At 42.0% G+C, this 22,214-nt stretch overlaps 1 protein-coding gene across 1 annotated transcript in view; it reads right to left on the reverse strand.

The window, feature by feature from the left end:
- Positions 1-22,214, reverse strand: part of PTPRJ (protein tyrosine phosphatase receptor type J) — a 74,052-nt gene that overhangs the window by 7,703 nt on the left and 44,135 nt on the right. The window contains exons 2-17 of the mRNA XM_077784259.1: positions 19,703-19,721; positions 18,503-18,649; positions 17,464-17,739; positions 16,584-16,859; positions 13,677-13,952; positions 12,804-13,079; positions 11,422-11,697; positions 9,932-10,207; positions 8,789-9,055; positions 6,781-7,077; positions 6,395-6,529; positions 3,656-3,866; positions 3,388-3,503; positions 2,735-2,822; positions 1,417-1,458; positions 397-484 (exon numbers count right to left, since the gene is read on the reverse strand). Of these exons, the coding sequence (XP_077640385.1) occupies positions 397-484; positions 1,417-1,458; positions 2,735-2,822; positions 3,388-3,503; positions 3,656-3,866; positions 6,395-6,529; positions 6,781-7,077; positions 8,789-9,055; positions 9,932-10,207; positions 11,422-11,697; positions 12,804-13,079; positions 13,677-13,952; positions 16,584-16,859; positions 17,464-17,739; positions 18,503-18,649; positions 19,703-19,721 (3,066 nt within the window). The remainder of the gene's footprint in view (positions 1-396; positions 485-1,416; positions 1,459-2,734; positions 2,823-3,387; positions 3,504-3,655; positions 3,867-6,394; positions 6,530-6,780; positions 7,078-8,788; positions 9,056-9,931; positions 10,208-11,421; positions 11,698-12,803; positions 13,080-13,676; positions 13,953-16,583; positions 16,860-17,463; positions 17,740-18,502; positions 18,650-19,702; positions 19,722-22,214) is intronic.

Consider the following 22,214-nt stretch of genomic DNA (forward strand, 5'->3'; position numbering starts at 1 on the left):
CAGTGAGATTAGCAACAGACCTGTCTTGGTATGTATAAAAAACCTCAAACCAACCCAAGATGAGAAAACTGAAGAGCAGAGAAATTCTACAGTGTCCCCTAGGTTAAGTCCGTGTATGACTAGGGCAAAGATTTCTCTGGTGAGAGCTTTGACAAGCAGGCCAGGCTAAAGTCAGAGATAATAATTCAGGGCAGGAAGTATTTATCATGCACTTCAACTAAATTTGAAACTGTATAAGGGAAGGGATGGCAAGGCTATACATACAGCTTAATCATCTCTATAAAAAGGGACCCTTCTTTTCTCCTTCGATAAGACTTGTGCATGCTCCATAGGAAAGATGATTTGCCTTCCCAAAAATATTTGTCATGAATCTCTCTCTCCACTGAGGGCACATACCTCATACTCTTCAGCAAAACCACAGTTGGAGTCAGCTTGCTGCTTCTTAAAGTATGACTCAAAGTTCTCCACTTTAATCATTTTTGATCTAAAATGAGAAAAGCCATGTGTCAGCAACTGATGCTGTGTAAATAAGCCATGAATTAATTCAGTTAATGTGTTAGAAAGTATGCTTTACTTACTTCTTTATTCTTCAGCAGAGGGTGAGGGGAAGAAAAAAAGGCTGATTAGACACATGCAGTTGTATTTTTCATTATGTGACTGTAAGGCTGAAAGCGTTAGTTGCAGACACAAAACAGTGCATTTACAGGGGACAGGGTATCAAGCATAGCATTTAACTGCTCTGTTAAATCAAGGAGAGAACAGTGCATCCTTCAGGAGAGGAACATCACACAAGGTGTAAGCCAGCTGCTTACTCCCATTGGATTGACCCCATTCCCTGATGTATTTTATGCCAACCATCAAGTCTATAGTGGTGGAATTCCATGGGATGTTCTGGCCATGGCTTTCCACCAGCAAAAAAATTGCCAGAACCAATAACATGATTCAGTTGCAGTGCCTGTGACTTCCAATATATTGTGGTTACTCCCTCCATAGCCAGCTTTTACAATCACATTATCTGGATGAATGGCTCAGCACAAAGTAGTCATTAAAAAAAAAGAAAAATTCAGATCACAGAACATATTTTGCCTTTTTGCATTTTATCAACAATTCTGATTGTTCCCTCAATGCACACCAAGTCTGTGTTTAATTCAAACCCTGTTTTTCAAAACCATGTGGAGTATTTGTGTGTCTAATAGTGATTCATGAAGTGAACACTCAAATCCCTGTGGTGGCTCTAGAAGTCTCAATTAACACGATTATTTTTAGTCTGCATGCTGGCATCTTTAAGTTCCACAAGGAATTAATACTTCAAAATTATCTATAAAACTGCACAGAAAACAATTATCTGAGTTCTGAGTAATTTTTGCAAATATCATTTGAGCTCAGAAAATACCATGAGAAAAGATACGGACTTACTTAATTGGAGAAAAAGACACTTCAGTATTTCTTTTATCTTTCCTATAAGGTGAAAGAAAACAACATAGATTTACAGTAGAATTCAGTGGAATATAAAAGAGATTTCTTATCTGTTTCCTTGTGCCTGTTGAGAACAATTTCTTTTAAAGCATCTTATTCTGTGAAAAAAAAAAAACCCAAACTCCTGAGGCAAACTTTTATACCTGGAATTAGGAAAAAAATCAAAAACAACAAAAGCCCAAAAAAAATTCACCCTTCTTTTGGTGATGCTATGCAATGGGACTGCTTTTTTCTGTTGAACCCAGAGTATAAAGCCTGAACACAAAGCACTTATTTTGGTGGAAGATGTACAATGAGAGATCTGCACTACTAACTGATATCTCAGGAGAACTGCTGCTAATCCCAGAATCTCTACAGGAAGTGCTCAACAGTGATGTGTCAGTCATTCAATGTTAGCTGAATGAAAAGAAATGGTGCTAGCTTTAAAGGAAGCTCTTCCCATGGTTGTACACAGCTACTGGACACAATTGTAAAAATAACAACAGTTAATAAAAGCAACTAAGAAAATTGGACTGGGGGTATGGCTAACTCCATAGAAAGGATGTACTACATGGTCAGAAGCAGGAAAAAGCCTTTGTGCACTCTTACATCTCAGATGACTTGAAGAAGATTGGAAACTGAGAGACCAGCTCATCAGCTTCTGGAAATCCCAGAATAGACGTTTACTGTGACAGACCATGAAGCAATTAAAAAGAATGACTGATGGATAGTTTAAAATCAAACCATCTAAGGTACAATTACACCCAATTACTTTTTGCACAGTAATTTGAGATACTTGTTCACTTGTGGCTGAATGACTTCATGACTACTCATGAATGGTGCGGCACTGGCACAGGTTGCCCAGAGAAGCTGTGGATGCCCCACCCCTGGCAGTGTTCAAGGCCAGACTGGGTGAAGTTCTGAGCAACATGGGATAGTGGGAGGTGTCCCTGCCTATGGCAGAGAGCTTGGAGCTGGATGATCTTGAAGGTCCCTCCAAACCAAGCCATTCTATGATCCTATAAATCTGTTCTAGGAAATAAAATTTATTTTGCTTAGTTCTTCTCAACTCATTAGTTTGTAACTATGGGCTTAAACAAAGTTATTAAACAAGCTTCAACTCTAATCTGTAACATACAAACAACATTTTAATACAACATATTTTAAAACGTCTTGACAGCCATGCGTCACAACGAAGAGTCCTTTTTAGGAGAAAGATACTGAAGTGAAACCCTGGTGGCTCCCTAACACAACCAATACAACAACAAACACACATTACCTTCTCCTTCTCCAGAATATGAACCCCCCTACAGCGACTACAGCCAAGATAGCCAAGAGGCATCCAATAACCACTCCAGCAATAACACCTGATAAAAGAGAAGTAGTATTACTCATTGTCCTCTTCAGTAACTTCTAACTGAATCAACATGCTACAGCAGAACCTTGCAAATGACTAATCAAGCATGCTTCACTCTACTAAAATAGAATATCTTTACTGTCCTTTGGCAGTATCAGTATTGAAATCTCCTTAAGAATAATAACCAGGGAATGTTAAATTAATATAAAATTGGGATCAAAGGACCAGTATTTTCATTCCAATACACCTGCTTCTAGTTTAACAGACTGTGAGATCATCAGTTGCTACTGCCCACTTGTTGCTATACCAAAGTCTCACTGTGCCATCCAATCCCTTTCAGCATGCCATGGCTTTTGGCTACTCCAGCAGTGGAATGCCATATAGAAAAAAGGCATCACCCACAGAACTAGCAAGGTATGAATTTACAGAGCAGTGCCACTGCAAAGCTGGAAAGAAACAGTTCATACAGAAAAAACAATGGGTGTTTTGATATTATGAAACTTGCCATAATTAAAGAATCTCCACATGCTGTGCATGTGCCAAGCTGCCAGTCCTATATTTGACATTAACTATACCTGGATCCTGGGGCAGTAAAACTGGTTCAGAACAGGGTGAAAATGATACGTAACTTTCTTCTCCCTCAATCATGTTGGCCATAAAGGTTATATTAGTGAAACCTGCAACACATGCCCTGTTGAAAGGGAAGGAATAAGAAAAAAAAACAAAACCAGGTACATTACAGAGTTCTAACAGCCTTCAGCAAGATCTGTCATCTTTCCATTAGATGATCTTCTAGATTTCAACAGCAGAAAACTTAACAAAAGAGTGGTTTGAAATAAATACCTGTATGAACGAAGAGGGATCAATGGTCCGTTTTCATAGCCATACATTGTGTTTCCCTTGCCTACATGAATGGTGTTCCTATCATTCTGAGAACTGGAAGAATGTGATTCTGCCTGCTTTGTTTTTATGACATACGTAACATAGGCAGTTGTCTTCTTCATCTTGAAATCTTTGTATGTGTTGTTCAATTTAGACTTCAAAGACTCAGAACCTTCATGAAACAACAAGAATATGGATATAATTAATTCCCTGGTTTTGTATCAATTGGCACAGTGGCTGAGATGATCAAAATAACTACAGTTGTCATTCCTCCGCAAGTACTGTTTGAAATGAAAGGCTGAGAGCAACAGATAATCTCAGAAACCTTCTTCTGCAGTGCAGTCTACTGCAGCACCTCTCCCCAGTGTAATTTGCTTTAAGTTACTATTGGTTTTACTTCTACTGTGTATAATGGAGCTCTGAATAAAGGTGCACGAGTGGTGGAACCAGGCACCCTTGTGGACAGATTTCACCAGCCAAGTCAGGTATATCCATGTGTCTTCTATCCATTCTTGTACGTAGGGAGTAAAATGCAAATGGCGTAGGAAAAAAATCCATCAGTATTTGTGCTACTCAAACATCATCAGGCCTCATTCAGGGTGACACTAAACTTGTCCTGACCTTGTTCCGTGTTCTATCCTACAAGAAATCTCACACCTGAACTGTAAGAGATGAAAGAGGCCTTTCCTCGCCATAGACAAGCATTGGACAAAACAATGGTCAGAACAGCTTCCCCTTCAGAAGACTTAGAACAGGCTACCACAGTGAGCAGTGACCAAGAGGACACCATTTGCAGAACAGCACCACTTTACAGTGTCTGTTCTTATAGCAGACTAACCCTAGAACCTTGAGGCAATTATATAGCTGAGGCACATGTAACTCAAGATGTAATACACAAATTCAACTTACCAGTTGTCCCAACAACTCAAGAGCAAGCCAACTGACAAATCTTCCCAGTGCCGAGGTGGGACAAAGAATATCACTCATTTGACAGAAGTTTGCTCTCTACTGACTGTCTTTACAAAGCTAAAAGATCCTTCTAGAAGTGGGTATAATACTGAATACACCTTTAGAAAGGAGAAGTCTTGCAGGCAGCTCTGAAAGGTGGAAAAGCTCTGTTAAGTTTGCTAGAGCTGTGCAGACAAGGGGTGATCTACCACCAGCAGCAAAGATCTCCTCAACTGTGACTCTGCAGCAACAAGGTGCAAGAAACTATTCTAAAGCACTGACTTGGTCTTATTAAAAGCAGATGAGGTTGCAAATAACTCAGCTGCCTAGAAATGGATGTTCAATCCTACCTGAGGTATGTTATGCCTTGTCCCTAGTTTCCATTCCAATAGGATGTACATCCCAGGTTATACCTGCCTTAAATACCACCCTATGACATTTCAAACAGCCTTAGACACCATTTCTTACACTACAAAATAAAGCCCCTCTGTCTATCCTAAAGGTAACCGTGACTGGTTTACAACAGAGAAACACATCTCAAGACTATTTGTGCTATTTCAACAATAAAGCTGAAGAGATTCTTGTCTGTAAAGCTGTCTTCTGCTCCCATCAAAGCACTGACTCTACATTACAAATGTGGGCAACCTTCCTCCCTTATTTCTCTCAGTCAAATCCTGCAAGACCTCCTTGAATACCCTCCAATCCAAACCACACAGAAGAATGCACCAGATCTCCTTGTGACTAACCAGGACTGGTTGAAGTTACAAGCAGAGCTGTTACAAGCAGAGCTGCATGCAAGAGACTGACATTCAAATCAGCAATTCTGGTCCAGGCATGTGAAAAATACAATTTTCTGCACTGATGTGATGTTATATATATATATATATATATTTATATATATATATATATATATATATGCAAACAAACATGAATTTCTTGGATGCATATTGCATGGAAAACCACTGAAGGAAGATCTATAATCAAAATTCTGCGAAATGGATTTCCAGTGTTGTAACAAAGGATAAACATGAATGTCAACTCCCACTAAGCAGAAACTGTCTCCATCAGGTGCCTTATTCCTACAGTGCACTGGCAAAAATTAACAGTTGTTCAAGTGTAACCTATGCTGCAAAACTAAGTTCCTTAATTTTTAATTTAATTATTTGTCACTAGACATTCACCTATCAGAGACATTCTAAGCTCAGATGCTTTAAATAGACTAGTCTGATAGGCTACCCTCTAGTTTTCTGTGGCATTTAACTTCCATTAATGTTGTCAATGATATTTAAGTCTTCCACCCACATCCCATCTCTCTTAGTTAAAGTGTTTTGGGTAAAATCAGGAAGAAAGCTCTTTTTCTTTTAAGACCTCACTGCAGGCATCTTTCAGCTGAAGAAAGCAGGGGAAACATTCCATATTCCAAAACTGCTTCTATTAGCTGGTCTGAAAAGTATTCTGCAGGGAAAGAAAGGACACTATGCAATCCTGGAGAAACCAATCACTGGCAAATCAAGGTGGCAACAGCACAAGAACAATACATATGAGACTGATGTACAAAGGCAGGAAAAGACTGAATCAAACAGGCACGAGTGGCCTGACTTCAAGCAAGGTATCTGCCTCATGATTTCTGAAAAGTGTTTGAAAAGTCTGAGTCCACCTTTTCTTTATTTGCTTAACACCTATTTAGAGTGTAAAACATAATGCTACTTGGTAAATTGTTTCAGCTACATGATAATATCATAAACATCTTACTTTGATCTTCTGTTGTAATCATTATTGCGTAGGCTTCTAATGGACCATTCAGTGGATCAAAATCAGAGAATTCAACAGACAGCGAGCTGTGGCTGACAGCCTTGACTGAAGGAACTTGAGTTGGAGGAGGTGGGTCTGCCAACAAAAATAGTTTTTAGTACATTAAGCACTGATAAAAGTTTTCTGAACAAGAAAAGGCTGTGATACAAAGACTGTACACATAATGCATATTTATTGTGCATCACATTAGACTATTAATTAATATAGTGTTCTATTCATACTCTGCAAGCTGACAATGTAGTGCATACCAAGTCTGGTATTCTGCAATTATGAAGTTAATATTTTTGTCCTACAAGTATCTTTCATACTCAGATTTTAACGCTTACCAGTAATGCTGGTGTGACACAACTTGCCCACTGGAGAGCTTTCAGTGCCATTTGGAAGAGTTATGATAGTAACATTATAAGTGCTGAAAAAATTTAAACGTGCTGTTTGGAAGGTTTGTTCAAAGCCTTCTACCGTGCAGCGTGGAGCCGATTCTTCTCTTACTACCTCAGAAGTACTTATATTATATATTTTGATTCTGAAGCCAGCATTGTTACCAAAAGGACATTTCCACTTCAGCATTAGGAAAGGCTGCTTAGCCACTGGTTCACACTGAAGTGAATCCACTGAGACAGTTACTGTCAAAAGAAAAAAGAATAACAAAAAAGGAGGAGTAAGAAATCAAGCCTTGCCCTTAGAAAAAGCTGTGTATTTGTATGTTATGCATATAAATGCTTGTAAAACTTCAGTATTCCCTTTCCTCTTTTTAAAAGATGGCTACATGACACCTACTGCCTACACAAGGACTTGTTACCCTATGAGGAAGACAACTATTAACACAATACACAGACCTGTTCTGTGCTCTTTACCTCCTCTACAGACAGGGTTACTGGGAAAATTCAGGCTGAGCGTATATCAAGATCAGCAACATTTTCAAAATACTGTTCAACTCTTTAACATACTACTCTAAGAACATTTTTACAGTATGTAGACTGCCACTAAATCCCTCTATAATTACATAAAACTCTTAGTGGCCAAGAAATAAGAAAATTAGTTTAATCTCTGTCCATTAAGAGCACAGAAGTAGTCATCCTTAAAAGTAGCAACTATAACAAGTCAGTTTGGGCAAGAGTCCTAGAAGACTAGAAGATGTAGTATAAAAAATGCAACCTTATGACCAGCTACAGAAAGATGCTTAAAAAATAATATAGTAGGACCACTGAGAAGAAAGGTTCCTCTAAACTAAACATCTTGTAAAACTTGGCCTTCAGGACCAAAACACGTATAAACCTACAATTACAACAGACACTAAATTAATTTCCTCTCTCAGTAAGGATTTGGTACTTTAAAACACAGAGGTTATAGACTCACCTGTTAAATTATTTTGCTGTTAGAAGGGGTATTATTTTAAGAAACTACAGAGAAGCACAGTTGTGCACCAGAAGAAACAGATTTAGTAAAAATAGATGTGAGTGGGACTTCTACTGCAATTTATAAATATTTCTTTTTCTTCAGTAACACTGTCAGCTACTCCTACAAATACAGTGAAATTCTAGGAGATTACAGACAAACCCTGGAACAACACCTCTGACACCAGGTGACAATGGATGCCTGGTTTCTAGAGGAGTCATGACTTGTGACCTCTATCATGTAGGAACAGTTAGATGAAGTACCATCAGTGCTCCATGGGAAATGTCAGAGACCAGCATACTCTACCCTGATAAGGAAAAAAATGACGGGCTCTGTGAAATTCTTCTTATGACTCCAGAAACACTCAAGCAAGCAGCACTTTCAGAGCACCAGCAACTCTCCAAGTTAATCCCAGAGCCCCTTTGGAAAACCCACTCAGGAGCTCTGGGCAAGATTCACTTCCCCTCAGTCAAAATGGGACAAAACAAAGGAAAGAACAAGGCAGCACATGATCACAACAAGGAGGAAAAGTCACAATGCCTAACATGAGGAATGCAGAAGTAACTCAGCATTGTCCTATCTGCTGATGGGCTGAGCAAAGCAGCAGGGCTGACAGCCACACCATCCCGTACTGCCCAACATCAGCTGCATCCATGGGCTCTCCCAAAGGGGGAAGCTCCCCAGGCACGATGGAACACTCTGTGGGAGGCCTTCCAAATGAGAACCTGAGGACCTCACCCAGAGGAAACAGAGGGCAACAAAACCCTGTGCACAGATCCCCCTTCCACATATTGCCATTGCTGACTCCAGGTAGGCTGCGTGCAGCACTTCTGCCTAACATAATATTGTATTTCAAACCCTGGGCAGGTGAGCAGAGCCCTGTGCTCCACAGCAAAGCACAGGCCACTAGGAACAGGGATGCAAGAAACCATGACTTACATGTATTCAGTTGTATGGACACTCCTTCTCCTTCCATCTCATGATCAGCTGCTACAGCAAATACTATGAAGCTGTACAGTGTCCCAGGGATTAAATCAGTAATTTCTGCTTTGGTTTCATTGGATGTCAGGTTCTTCACAGGTGTACCATTCACAACCTCTGTCCTGTATGTGTAGGTGCTGGAAGCGCTGTCATTCACCCCCCATTTTAAGGTGACAGAAGTCACACCAATGGATTCTGCCTCAAGATCAAGAATCCGGCTGGGCCCTGTGAAAGGCAAAGCAACAACTCATTAACCTGCAGGAACAGCTGCTCAGACATGGACACAAGAAACACAGCCACAGCAGGGCTTCATTCCCCTCACACCACTCATGGCCCAGAGTGCAGGAGCACCCCAACAACATCACCGGGCACTCCTGGAGGCTGTTGCACCAGGAGGTAGCCAAGACAGAATTGATGGAATATAACCTTGAGTGGAATTCATCTCCTTTTGACACTCTAAAGCAGAACACATCATTGCAATGCCAGATCTCCCATGATTTTGCTCAGAAATTCAAAGATGTTGGTCAGGAGAGATACAAGGCTGTAGGGGGACTGGAGAAAGGAGGTGGTGGTCCATCTGTGTACAGCAAAAGGTAAGGAACTTCAAATATCACCGAAAGAGGAACAGAGGTGATGAAAGGTGGCAAAAAAGCAGCTTGCCTAGGTTGTGCCATGAATGCTCTCCTTAGCCATTGTTATCTAAGGTTTACTCTGCCCCAGCCACAGAACCCCAGATCACAGTATCTCTATATGGGAGCCATTTAAAATAATGTTCTGAGGCCCTGATCCTCCAAGAGGTGAAGGCAACAGATGCACCCACAAAAATCCCAGGCCAGAGAGAAAGTTCATGGGAAGAGTTTATTGTGTCACAGGCCTTGGTAATGAACTTCAACAATCATTGGTTTTGAGGTGCTTGTTTTACTCTGGCTTTTCAAAGAATGCTATGTCTTTTTCACACAAACATCTCTGCAGGCAGGCAAAGCACAGCACCTCTGCCTGCAACACTACTACATTTCAAGCCATGGGCAGGAGGGCAGAGCCTCATGCTGCACAGCAAAGCACAGACCACCAGCAACAGCAATGCAAAAAACTGTGACTTACTTGTATACAGGTACATGGACACTCCTTCTCCTTCTGTCTCATGATCAGCTGCTACAGCAAATACTGTGAAGTTGTACGGTGTCCCAGGGATTAACCCAGTAATTTCTGCTTTGGTTTCATTGGATGTCAGGTTCTCCACAAGTGTATCACTTGTACCATTCACAACCTCTGTCCTGTACGTGTAGGTGTTGGAAGCGCTGTCATTCACCCCCCATTTTAAGGTGACAGAAGTCACACCAATGGATTCTGCCTCAAGATGAAGAACCCAGCTGGGCCCTGTGAAAGGCAAAGCAACAACTCATTAACCTGCAGGAACAGCTGCTCACAGACATGGACACCATAAACACAGCCACACCAGGGTTTCAATTCCCGACACCACTCATGGCCCAGAGTGCAGGAACACCCCAACAACATCACCAGCCATTCCTGGAGGCTTTTGCATTAATAGCTGGGTAGCAGGGTATTGAGAATGAGCCATCTCAAGCATTACTCATTTTCCTTTCACAGGCAAGGGCAAGAGGGGCACAGGCCAGCCAAGTGTCACCACTTGAAGAATTTCACTTGGCTAAAAGGTAGGCAGCAAGGAGAGAACAGTGGAGGGGAAAGATGCCCATGGTGCAACTCTGTACAGTAAAATACAAGGAAGATGCAATATCACTAGATGAGGATTAGCAGTGATGAACAAGACATTCTGCTCCAATCCTCATGCCCTGCATTTCACTCCCATAGAAGAGAAACCATCTCCAGATTCTCTGGAGACACTGTCTCCAGCCCCCTATTCTTCTTGCATCTTTTAAAGGGCAATTAGCCATTACAGACAGCACAGGGCAGACTTTTGGGCATTGACTGGTCAGCTAGGATCATACATGCAGGCACATTTCAGGAAAAGACAAATGACAAGAACATTCATCCATTTTCCTTCAAATGCACTGTGTGGAAAGATCAGGCTGGGCTACAGCCTTGGAAGCCAGCTCCAAAATGGCTCCTCCAACAGCACATCATGTCAAGATTTTTAATACTCAACATGGCAAGGTGCTTTGTGGCCACAGGAGTTCTCCTGATCTAGCACTGCTTGGATCTCTCTCCTGGCTGCCACACGATGGCAGCTACAGGCTTCCCAAATCACACAAGTTCACCTGCCACAACATGCTCTTTGTGGGAGCACCTTAAAATAAGAATCTCGGGTTCCCATACTCTAGGAAGCCAATGAAAACGCCCCTTTGCCAAATTTGCAAGAGATCAGTGCTCAGGGAAAAGTCTCTTCACTGATGGTCTTGGAGGTAGCTTTAACAACAGCTTTCTACCAGGGCAATTCTACTTCTACACTAACATCCCATACTGGGGATTAGCCATTTCCAGCTCCAGGATGGAATCATCACCTCTGCCTGCAACACTCTTAAATTACAACCATTGGATACGTGGGCAGAGCCTAATGCTGCACAGCAAAGCACAGACCACCAGCAACAGCAATGCAAAAAACTGTGACTTACTTGTATACAGGTACATGGACACTCCTTCTCCTTCTGTCTCATGATCAGCTGCTACAGCAAATACTGTGAAGTTGTACAGTGTTCCAGGGATTAACCCTGTAATTTCTGCTTTGGTTTCACTGGATGTCACATTCTCCACAAGTGTATCACTTGTACCATTCACAACCTCTATCCTGTATGTGTAGGTACTGAAAGCGCTGTCATTCACCCCCCATTTTAAGGTGACAGAAGTCACACCAATGGTTTCTGCCTCGAGATCAACAACTGGGCTGGGCCCTGTGAAAGGCAAAGCAACAACCTGTCAAAAAAAAAGAATTAAAGAAGAGCCACAACCACATTTTCCTATTCCACACAGAATGAGCATCACTTGGAGCCAAGCATCACTTTCCTGCTTCAGGCATTCATACTGAGGCGTGTCTGGAAAGGTCATAGGAGCTTTGGGGCGTATTCTATTTAATTTCATATGCAACAATTACTTGTTCCCACAGTGGTTTTCCAGACAGAGAAACAGATGGAAATCAGGGAAGGAAACAGACCAAGCTGATCTTGGTCTGTTAACTCAAAATTGTGCCTATGAGTCTCAATTTGAGACTTTCAGCCTAAACTCTCCTCAATACCAGTAAAAAGAAATGGGCTGCTTGAACAGGTCCAACAGCTGACATACCTGTGTCTGCAAGCCCAACTCAGCACCAATTCCAGACAGATAAAACTTACTTCAGTCAGCTTAGACAAATTTATGGACTCAATAGCAGCACCAGGACATACTCCTCCAAATTGCTGTGTAGGGACATTGCCTCTTTTGCTCTCTTTGCATTTCTGAGCTACACACAAAAGTAGTGTCTACTCCTATCACATTTATCTAGTCTAGGAAAAATGTGCCCTGCCAAAAAGCCAAAAAGATTGGAACCATACTTGATAATGCAGCCCTAGGAAGTGAGTCAGTCACAGCCCACATGAACCTCAGGCCCCAGACTCTGCAAAGAGCTCAACAATCTTTAAGACAAAAAAGCCTCAGTGACCATGGCACCACATCCCTGCACACCACATCTTTTGGTATGAGCTGCAATAACCCATTCCCAGAGATGTGAGGGGTCTACTCAGCCCTCAAGTGTCTACAAGTCATGCTGTGGCAGCAGCTGGATGGCTACATAGTCTTGAGTAGACATGCTGATGAAATAACTGATTTGCAGGTGGCACATGGAAGCACAGAGACCATTTCAGTCCTTTCGCAAACACCGCAGCATCCATATATGCACATAGCTGGAGCAAAAAAGCAGTGTCACAATGAGAAACAGGATGAAGTTGGAAAACCAAAGAAAGAAAGCAGAGCAGTTTGGTACAAACAGCACAGTTACTTGTAATTGGAGGCACCATTTCCTTACTTGTATACAGATTTCTGAGTGCTCTTTCTCCTTCTGTCTCATGATCAGCTGCTACAGCAAATACTGTGAAGTTGTATGGTGTCCCAGGGATTAACCCAGTAATTTCTGCTTTGGTTTCATTGGATGTCAGGTTCTTCACAGGTGTATCATTTGTACCATTCACAACCTCTATCTTGTATGTGTAGGAGTCAGAAGCGCTGTCATTCACCCCCCATTTTAAGGTGACAGAAGTCACACCAATGGATTCTGCCTTGAGATCAAGAACCTGGCTTGGTCCTGTGAAAGGCAAAGTAACAACTCATTAACCTGCAGGAACAGCTGCTCACAGACATGGACACAAGAAACACAACCACAGCAGGGCTTCATTCCCCTCACACCACTCATGGCCCAGAGTGCAGGAGCACCCCAACAACATCACCAGGCACTCCTGGAAGCTGCTGTACCAGTGGACAGCTAAGACAGAACTGAACACAAGCCATTCTGAGTGGCATTTACCTCCCTTTCATGCTGCGAAGGAGAAGCTTTGGTCACCACTGAAGCACAGCTCCCAGGGAATCCAGAAAGGTGGACAGGAAAGGGATGGATATGGTGGCAATGCAGACAATTTCAGTTTGGTTTATTGGTTTGTCTTTGGTTTAGTTGCTGTTGTGGAGAATTTTTGCTTTATGGTGGGGGGTTAGAGGGAGTTGGGTGTTTCATATGTAAATAAATAAATCAAGGCCATGTTTTTTTCTATACATGAACTACTCATTCTTAGCATCTAGCCCAGGTAAGGCTCCTATTAACTTACAACCTCAGGTGGGTGGCAGAGCCCTGCCCTGCACAGCAAAGCACAGACCACCAGCAACAGCAATGCAAAAAACTGTGACTTACTTGTATACAGGTGTATGGACATTCCTTCTCCTTCTGTCTCATGATCAGCTGCTACAGCAAATACTGTGAAGTTGTACGGTGTCCCAGGGATTAAATCAGTAATTTTTGCTTTGGTTTCATTGGATGTCAGGTTCTTCATAGGTGTACCATTTGTCCCATTTAGAACCTCTATCCTGTACGTGTAGGTGTTGGAAGCGCTGTCATTCACCCCCCATTTTAAGGTGACAGAAGTCACACCAATGGTTTCTGCCTCGAGATCAACAACTGGGCTGGGCTCTGTGAAAGGCAAAGCAACAACTCATTAACCTGCAGGAACATCTACTCACAGACATGGACACAAGAAACAAAGCCACACCTCTGCCTCACTGGGCAGCTAAAAGAGAGCTGAGGACAGATCATTCTTAGAACATTAATGTCCCTTTGACACTCCAAAACATAAGCACAGGCCATCACAGTGATTGAACCCCTAAGGCTTCTTCTGGGAATCCAGAGGTGGGCAGGAAAGTGCTAAGAGTGGAATGGAATATTTACTTAGAAGGGACCTACAGCTACCCTCATCCAACTACCTGACCACCTTGCCTCACCAAATGCTAAAGGGTATTACTGAGAGTATTGTCCAAATGTCTGAAACACAGAAGGGCTTGGGGCACTGACTACCTCTCCAGGAAGCCTATTCCAGTGTTTGAACCCTCTCTGTCAGTAAAGAAATGCTTCCTAATGTCAAGCCTAATACTCCCCTAAGGCAGCTTTGAGCTGTTCCCACTCATCATATCCCTGGACACCAGAGAATAGAGATCAGCCCCTCCCTCTGCATTTCCCTCCTCAGGAAGCTGAGGAGAACAATGAAGTCACCCCTCAGTCTCCTTTTGTTCAAACTAGATAAGCTCAAAGCCCTCAGCCACTCCTTACAGGACAGGCACTCCAGCCCTTGTACCAGCTTTTCTGCCCTCCTCTATGGGCATTCAAGGCCCTTCGCATCCTTCTTCAACTGTGGGGCCCAGAACTGCACCCAGTACACATTCAACTCCTGCATCCATACTTTTGATAAATATGTTGACCAGCCCTAGGATTGAGCCCTGAGGGCAGCACTGCTGGTGACTGCTCACCAGCCAGACACAACCCCACTCACTGGAATCTTGGGAGCCCTGCCCTGCAGCCAGCTCCACACCCAGCACACCATGAAGCCCCTCATCCCACAGCTGGACAACTTGTCCAGAAAGATGCTGTGAAGGGCAGTACCCAAAGTCTCACTAAAATCCAGAAAAACTACATTTACCACCTTCCCTTCCCCACCAGGTGGGTGACCTTACCACAGAAAGATCAAATTAATTAAATGGGACTTTCCCTTTGTGACATGTGACGGCACCTGACGACTGCATTATCCTTTAAACACCTTTCAACAGGACTCAGTACAACCTTCTCTATAATTTTTCCAGGAACTGAGGTTGGTCTAGCAGGCCTGCAGGTCCCTGGGTCTTTCCTCCCACCCTCCTGGGGTGGCAGAGACCTCCCCAGGCTCCCAAGGCCTTTGGCAGCTGATGGAGAGGGGTTCTGCTGTAACACCAGTGAGATCCTTCTGCACTCAGGGATGAATCCCAACAGATTCCATCAACTTGTGAACATTCAGCTGATACAGGAGATCCCTCACAATTTCAGGGTCAAAAGGGGAAAGCCACTGTCCCAGATCTCATGGGCCTCCAGCTCTGGGGATTGGGCACACCAAGGTTTGTCAGTATCACCAAAAACTGAGGCAAAACACACATTGAATGCCTCAGCTTTTTCTTCATCTCTGTTAGACAGGTGACCATCTTCAACAAGGATCAGGCCACTGTTTTCTTTAGACTCCCCTTGCTATTAATATACTTCAAAAAGCCTTTCCTGTTATCTGAAAGAGCACTGGCCAGTTTCAGCTGTAACAAGCTCTGGCCCTTGGTGTCTTCCTCATGCATAGATGAATCACAGCTCTGTAATCCCCTGAGAGGCCTGACTTCACTTTCAGAGCTCATACAATTTCTTCATCCTCTGGAGCTCCACAAGGAATTCCCTGTTCATCAAAGCTGGTTTTCTGCCCCAATTGCTTGACTTTTGACATAGTGAAAATGCCTGTTCCTGTGCTTCTAAAAGTCAGTTCTTAAAAACTGAACAGCACTCATAGATTCCTAAGCCATCAAAAGCAGATTCCCAGGGTAGGCTGCTAAGTAGTGCCCTGAACAGCTTAAACTTTCCTGGACTCCAGGAGAGCAACTCTGCTGTCACTGTTTATTCATTACATTGTAAATTTGAAACTTAGTAATTTAATGATTACCATAGCCAAGTGAGCCACCTACCATCTTCCATGAGTCCTACTCTATTTAAAAATACCAACTCTAAGAGGGTATCCTTCCTAGTTGGCTCACTATTTGTGACAAGAAATTATCTCCCACATGAAGAGATATGAGGACAAAGAGGGAGACAAAGCAGGGTGGATTATGTTTGCCTGGGTTTTCTTTTTAAAACCAAGGATATATTTCTTCCACACCTAAAGACCCCACTGCTTACTAGACATTCCAGATAAGGCTCCAGCAATAAGACATCAGATCTATACACACAACAACTTTACATTTTAGTCCTCAAGCAGTTAGGAAGAACTTTGAGCTGTCCACCATTTCCTTACTTGTATACAGGTCTGTGGACCTTCCTGCTCCTTCTGTCTCCTTATCAGCTGCTACAGAAGATACTGTGAATCAAAGCTATGTTTCTTCTATACATGAAAAACCCATTTTTAGCCTTTTTATTAAAGGCTTCTATAATTACCTGGCCCAGGGAAGGCTCCTGTTAAATTACAACCGCAGGCAGGTGGGCAGAGCCTCATGCTGCACAGCAATGCACAAACCACCAGCAACAGCAATGCAAAAAACTGTGACTTACTTGCATACAGGTGTGTGGGACTTCCTTCTCCTTCTGTCTCATGATCAGCTGCTACAGCAAATACTGTGAAGTTGTACGGTGTCCCAGGGATTAACCCTGTAATTTCTGCTTTGGTTTCATTGGATGTCACGTTCTTCACAGGTGTACCATTTGTACCATTCACAACCTCTGTCCTGTATGTGTAGGTGCTGGAAGCGCTGTCATTCACCCCCCATTTTAAGATGACAGAAGTCACACCAATGGATTCTGCCTTGAGATCAAGAACCTGGCTTGGTCCTGTGAAAGGCAAAGTAACAACTCATTAACCTGCAGGAACAGTTGCTCACAGACATGGACACAAGAAACACAGCCACAGCAGGGCTTCATTCCCCTCACACCACTCATGGCCCAGAGTGCAGGAGCACCCCAACAACATCACCAGGCACTCCTGGAAGCTGCTGTACCAGTGGACAGCTAAGACAGAACTGAGCACAAGCCATTCTGAGTGGCATTTACCTCCCTTTCATGCTGCAAAGGAGAAGCTTTGCCACATTGAAGCACAGCTCCCAGGGAATCCAGAAAGGCGGATAGGAAAGGGATGGGTATGGTGGCAATGCAGACAATTTCAGTTTGGTTTATTGGTTTGTCTTTGGTTTAGTTGCCGTTGTGGAGGATTTTTTGCCTTATGGTGGGGGGTTAGAGGGAGTTGGGTGTTTCATATGTAAATAAATAAATAAATAAATCAAGGCTATGTTTTTTCTATACATGAACCACTCATTCTTAGCATCTAGCCCAGGTAAGGCTCCTATTAACTTACAACCTCAGGCAGGTGGGCAAAGCCCTGCCCTGCACAGCAAAACACAGACCACCAGCAACAGCAATGCAAAAAACTGTGACTTACTTGTATACAGGCGTATGGACATTCCTTCTCCTTCTGTCTCATGATCAGCTGCTACAGCAAACACTGTGAAGTTGTACAGTGTCCCAGGGATTAAATCAGTAATTTCTGCTTTGGTTTTATTGGATGTCAGGTTCTTCATAGGTATACCATTTGTACCATTTAGAACCTCTATCCTGTACATGTTGGAGTCAGAAGTATTGTGATTCACCATCCATTTTAACGTGATAGAAGTCACACCAATGGATTCTGCCTTGAGATTATAAATCAGGTTGGATTCTACAAAAGGAGAAATAAAAATTTTAACCTACAAGAATATATGCTGACAAACACATACAACACTCTGCTCCCTGCCATATCTTGTCTCTCTAAAACACCAATCAGCCTGGGAAAACAATCAAGCCACCTTTCTCTACTGCAAGGCATACTTGCAAGCTCTGCTGTCTACTCCAACTCCTCAAACTTCACCTCAAGCAAGCAGTAAAGCTGTCGAGGTGCAGTAATGATTTTTGTGCTGCTTCAGCTTTGAGCTTTATGCAGTGTGCTGATGAAGACTGGGACACACAACACGTGGTTATTGCTTTCCTAAACTGGACATCCCAAATAGAGGAGCCTTTCTAGCTGCAAGATTCACACACCTGTCCTGTACAAACATGACACAGAATGTTCTCTACTAGGCAGAGGACTTCAGCTGTAGGCCATCACTTATGCTTTTCAAATATGTATGTCACAATGAGTTGAACTATTAACCTGTAACCTAAAAAGCCATAATAAGTAGGGAAGGGAGTCTGAGTCTAACATGGATAAAACTATTCCAGGGCCATGCAGCAATCACAGCATGAAACTGCACTCCCAGTCAGGTGTACAGATGCATTTCTTGGCCTTATTCTCTACTGCAGTAAAGCAGTTGGACTCATGCCCCTGCAATGCTGGACTAGAGTTCAGGCTTAAAGTATTATCACGGTACAGAAGTACAAAACACCCCAAAGATTCACATTCCAGTCACAACCCAAACCACAGACATGTACAGTGCTTAGATCACCTCTTGTCTCATCAGGTGGTGAGGCAGCCTCTGTCACACTTCCACCTGCAGAGATTCTGTTCCCAGTTGCAGAGTTTACTGATAAATCATCATTACTACTGGTTGCTGGTTCTGCAGTTGCATTTATTGAGCTGCAATCCCCAGTGCCTGGAAGAACACACAACTCTGTCTTTACAATACTTCTGAACTTCCCATTTGCAGAAGTCCAGTCAGTTATAGATATCATGCACAGACCCATAGTCACTTCTGTTTCCCCAGTTCTACAGAAACCTCACTGCACATCTCCTGGTTTTACCCCTTTTCCTGGTTTCACCTCTTAACTTCTGTGAGATTATATGAACTAGATTCAAGCGATTGTCACATTATTTCAGCCACCCACTGACTACACATGGTTTGGATGGAAGCTATTATGACCTCTCTTCAGTACAGTTTTTTTTTGAAAGCAGTTAAAACAATTTACAGCAACACTCCACATGTGTGTTTTCTTCATGTATTATCAGAAGCTTTGTTTAACCTGGCATAGCAATTTTGTTTTTGCCCTAAGCATAATCCCCTCTTCCCCTCTCATATTCCCATAATGTGTTCCCACAAGTAAGGCTAAAAGTAAGGAAGAGACATGACTCTATCTAGAGCCAGAAATACTACATCAATTAATACTACATCTATTTTACAGTCCAAAGCATAGAAAGTATTGATTCAGACCCTAAAATTTAAAGGCTAACTCATTCTAATATTCAATATTAAGGTAGAACTTCTTTGCACACACTTTCAGAAGTTTCTGACACATAAATATGTGTTATCTTGACCAGTACAGCAGTTCTAGACTCACTTCAGAAATTTTTTAAGGGCATCATTTTGTGTCTTTTGTTTTTGGGGCTTGTTTGGTTTTTATTACCTTTAAGTGTACTTTCCTATCTTTCTAAGCACATTACACCTGCACTCGATTTTACCAGAACTCTCTACAAACTGAAAAGCAAAGAGATTTAAGTGCAGATTTATATTTTGAAATATCCTTAAATGCATTGTAGGTATTACAGTCACTAAAATAACTGAGTACATATTTTTAACTGCTATTTCTAAAAATTATTTTCAGGAAGCTTTTTTAATACTTTGATGATACTGCTTGATCTTTCTTAAAACCTACTAAAATAAGGAGAGTTATAATAGAAAAAAAAAAGCAAGCAACAGAATGATACTTACAAGGAATTGTACATCTGACCTGGAAAACAAAAACAAATAATAGAAATTAAAACTACTGGAAGCTCAAATAAAATAAGGAGTGGTTTAATTAACATGAGGGAGGAAAAAAAATCTAATTTTAAAACTCCATATTTTTTCATTCTGCAAAAGACATATATAAAATACTACTGACATAAAAATAACATGAAAAAAAATACACCAAACTAGTAGATAAAAAAATATCTAAGCATGCTGGCAAAATGCTAGTTTCTACATTCTAAACAGGAGTTTATTTTGTCACAAAGAAAAAAAAAAGTTTGAATAACATAAGCTTGTTAATTTGCACATATAAATTTATAAACCTAACCTATAAGATCTTAGTTAAAACACACTTTACTTAGTATTCTTATCACCATCCCACCAAAGAATGGCAGATGTCAATTAGGTCTTTCTTACTAATAAGATTTTTCTTTTCAATTAGGTCTTTCTTACTAGTAAGATTTTTACTTTCATCCTTTTGCTGCATAAACATTCTTATTACTTCTCGCAAAAGCGTTTCTTGCATTTTCTGAAGGAAACACAGGGTAGTCAAAATTCAAACCACTTGATACATGCTCTAAAGTCCAGTTTATACATATGCACACATCCACAACATATAGGCGGTTGCCATTTAACTGTAGCCTGAAACTCCTCTGCTGCTAATACTGACAAACGCAACAGATTTTTGCTTTGAGGACGATTTTTAGCTTTCAAACTTTGTACTTTACTTCCAAATAGCCATTTCCCTTCCTGTTGGACTGACAATTAGCCTATAAATTGTCATATGAATGTCCCTCCAGGTGGCACCATGAAATGCTGCTTAAAGGGGTGAAGTAAAAGCCCCAGACTGAGGTCTGCAAGAAGCAGTCTTACCTAAAGCACTTGGAACTTTTGTTTCCTCTACCCCCATCCAATGTCTTAGCTGTTTGTGCAATTCCACGAGTTAACTCAAAATAAGCAGCCATCTCACAACACCCCAATGCAATGCTGGAATCCCAAATCACTCACTCCCCCAGCTGTCGTGTTGCTGGTGCCACAAGGAACTCCAGCAGCCATAGCTCCTTGAGCCAGTCATGGGTCCAAGCAGACACACCCTCAAAAAGCAGTCAGAAAACACCATTAAATCTTATTCCTGTGATGGTCTCAGTGCCATAGCAAGAAGAGTTTGGGCACTCTTCCTAGGCAAAAAAAGCACTTGTAAGCATCAAAGACCTAATGCTTGGTCTTGTCTAGCACGGCCCTGTGGACAACGTGGCACACAACAGACGTGACATGGGATGTCCCACATACGGTGTGAGGCTCCTCCTCAACCTGAGCTTTTGAGAGCTCAGCCAGGCTGCAAGCCTATACAGGAAGTGAGGAAATATTTGCCTGCACCCAGGTCAAGAGTACTTCTGCATTCCTTCCTAACGTGTCTGAGGAAGAAGAGCTCAAGAAGGAAACAGTCACTCTGAAGGCAGGAAGACACTACTGTGCAGTGTCCAGAGCAGAAGAGCTAAGCAGTGTGGAAACAGCTGCTGAATAGTAAGCAAGAGGTGAGATTTACTGAAATGCAGGGCGAGGAACAAGCAAAGCCAAAAGGATGTTATGTTTAAGAAAGAGAACTCACAAGAAGAACAAAATCAACAAGAAATGCCACAGGACTAAGCTACAGCAATTTCTGCAGCCCTACCTGACATCATTCACTGCCCATCATCCCTCAGTTACTTTCTCTTCTGTAGAACTGCCTGAAAATGAACTTTCATCTCCTTCACAAATTTTGAGTTTAGGGGCACAGTATCCTTCCTGAGGAACAGGTATTATTATTAAACTGTGAAACAGGTATGCCACTAGCAAATCCCTGAACCCCTCCTTTTTACCATCCCATTTCTTCCCTGCCAGCTCAAAGAACACACTCATTCCTGTTTTATGGGCATCTGATCTAATGGCAAATAATGACCAAGCTGCTTCAAATTTGGTTGTACTATCACATGTGGACAGTGGGCATCCTTTTATTAAGGATTCTCAAACAACCTCAAAAAGGAAAGTTACACTAAAATTCCTATCACAGGATTAAGAAACTGCACCCTATCATTCTACTTGCTTATCACACCCTGGCAATACACCCTTAAAATACCCTTCTGATTTTCCAGAACCCTATGTGCAAAATCAAATTTAAAAAAATCACATCCCACTGGCAGCAGGCAGGCCTCTTCTGAAACCCAAAACCACACAAAACAAACGATCCCATTCCAAATCATCAGCCTGCCTGACTCAGTAGTTCCATGTTGTATTTTTCAACATCAGCCATGAACCAAACTGTTCTCCAACCTGATGTTATTACTTAGAATTTACACAAAGCATTTGTTTATGATTTCAGAGGATATTTGCACTGAACACCTGATTCTCCTCATGTTTGCATTTAATACATCACGAGCCCTGCCATCTCTGCTTTTCTTTTCCAATGACTCAAATCCCTATTATTCATATGTACAGTTGGGTAATTTTTTAAACT

This window comes from Lonchura striata, chromosome 6 (genome assembly GCF_046129695.1).
Source record: "Lonchura striata isolate bLonStr1 chromosome 6, bLonStr1.mat, whole genome shotgun sequence".
Lineage (NCBI taxonomy): Eukaryota > Metazoa > Chordata > Aves > Passeriformes > Estrildidae > Lonchura > Lonchura striata.